The 1665-nt window shown below is 53.7% G+C and overlaps 1 protein-coding gene across 1 annotated transcript in view; it reads left to right on the top strand.

Annotated features, from left to right (window-relative positions):
* Positions 1 to 259: 259 nt before the first annotated feature.
* Positions 260 to 1665, top strand: part of KIRREL3 (kirre like nephrin family adhesion molecule 3) — a 118668-nt gene continuing 117262 nt past the window's right edge. Inside the window, exons 1-2 of the mRNA XM_031063910.1 lie at positions 260 to 307; positions 1298 to 1385. Coding sequence (XP_030919770.1) covers positions 260 to 307; positions 1298 to 1385 — 136 coding nt within the window. The remainder of the gene's footprint in view (positions 308 to 1297; positions 1386 to 1665) is intronic.

The raw sequence follows: 1665 nt of genomic DNA, 5'->3' as shown, positions 1-1665 counted from the left end.
TGGCTTGGAGCACCCTGGGATAGTGGGAGGTGTCCCCACCCATGGCAGGGGTTGGAATGAGATGGGCTTTAAGATCCCTCCCAACCCAAACCATTCTGGGATTCTCTGAATAATTTTCAATCGTGGCAAAGCCAAGGGAGAGTGAAAATAAAACTTAATGCTGAGTAAACTCTGCTGTGGGAGAGATTAGAGTGGCTGGAGTGCTTCCCATGGAAAATGAGAAGTGCCATGTCACACTTGGGGTGTGAGACATCCCACCATGGCAGGAGATGACCCGGGGCTGGGATTTGTTATTGCAGCATTGCAGGTAGGGAAGGGTGAGGAGAAATTTGTGAGTTTGACAGTGCAGCTTCGAGAAAGGCAGTGCTGAGGCAGAGCTGGGCCTTCCCTTCCCCTCCAGATGTGTGGGAAGCTCCCAGCAAATGCAAGGAGGTGACACCTGGGGAGGGAGCAGAACAGCAGCAGTTGGTTGTTTCCCTGAGTGTTTTATAGCAGGTTGTTTCCTTGCACATCCTGATTTCAGAGAGCACACGAGGTGGGAGCAAGGCTCAGAAGCAGAGGATCAACATCCTCTTTTATTATGTGTAATATAAAATATTGCTGCTGCTGAACATCCTGCTGCTTCTCTCTCTGTGATCATTGTGGCTGAAACACTACCACCACAATTTGGAATAAAACAGTTACAAGAAATGCTGGTGCCTCTTGGTTGGAGCTTTCTTTTCCCCCTAGGGAGCAAAAATATTGCAAATATATGTCTGTAACAAAGTGCTGTGTCCACCTCTGGGTCCTCAGCACAGGAAATATGTGGAGCTTCTTGAAGGAGCCCAGAGGAGGTGGCAGAGATGCTGCAGGGCTGGAGCCCCTCTGCTCTGGAGCCAGGCTGGCAGAGCTGGGGGTGCTCCCCTGGAGAGGAGAAGGCTCCAGGGAGAGCTCAGAGCCCCTGGCAGGGCCTGAAGGGGCTCCAGGAGAGCTGGAGAGGGACTGGGGACAAGGGATGGAGGGACAGGACACAGGGAATGGCTCCCACTGCCGGAGGGCAGGGCTGGATGGGATATTAGGAAGGAATTGTTCCCTGTGAACAGGATGAGCTTTAAGGTCCCTTCCAACCCAACCCATTCTATCATTCTATGGGGCAATCATGTAATTAAAAAAACACATAATTAAGAACTGCCAAGCTCAGTCTCCCATTTGTGCTGTGCCAGGAGCATGCTGGCCCGCTGCATCCCAAGGAAGTGCATGCTGTTTGAAGGCACTGCAGAGCTGACAGTGTCCTGTTTCTCTCTCTGTCCCCGTGCAGGCCAGGCGTCCTGCCATCCCCGAGTACAATGGCATCGTGCTCTGGATCAAGGACGGGCTGGCCCTCGGCGTCGGACGGGATCTCTCAAGTACGTGGGGACACCCCATTAAAACCCTGGGTACTGAGGTGTTGCGTTGTGATTTCAGGGTTTACCCCAGAACCTCGGGTCCCTCCCCTGAAGATTCCCTCCCAGCTGTGTCAGTCCCCTCTCCTTTCCCCTCCCTGACCCCTCCCAGCACTGTCTGTCAGTCCTGGCATTCCAGAAGGGCACTGAGTGATTGGCAGATCCAAAGGATGCCCTCTACCCCTGGGGGGCATTGGGCCATCCAGGTGTCCTTTGTCCCTTTGTCCCTCCCCTCCTGTCCCTG

This window comes from Geospiza fortis, unplaced genomic scaffold (assembly GCF_000277835.1).
Source record: "Geospiza fortis unplaced genomic scaffold, GeoFor_1.0 scaffold392, whole genome shotgun sequence".
NCBI lineage: Eukaryota > Metazoa > Chordata > Aves > Passeriformes > Thraupidae > Geospiza > Geospiza fortis.
Note: the sequence above shows the minus strand (reverse complement) of the source record. Positions and strands in the feature narration are given on the sequence as shown.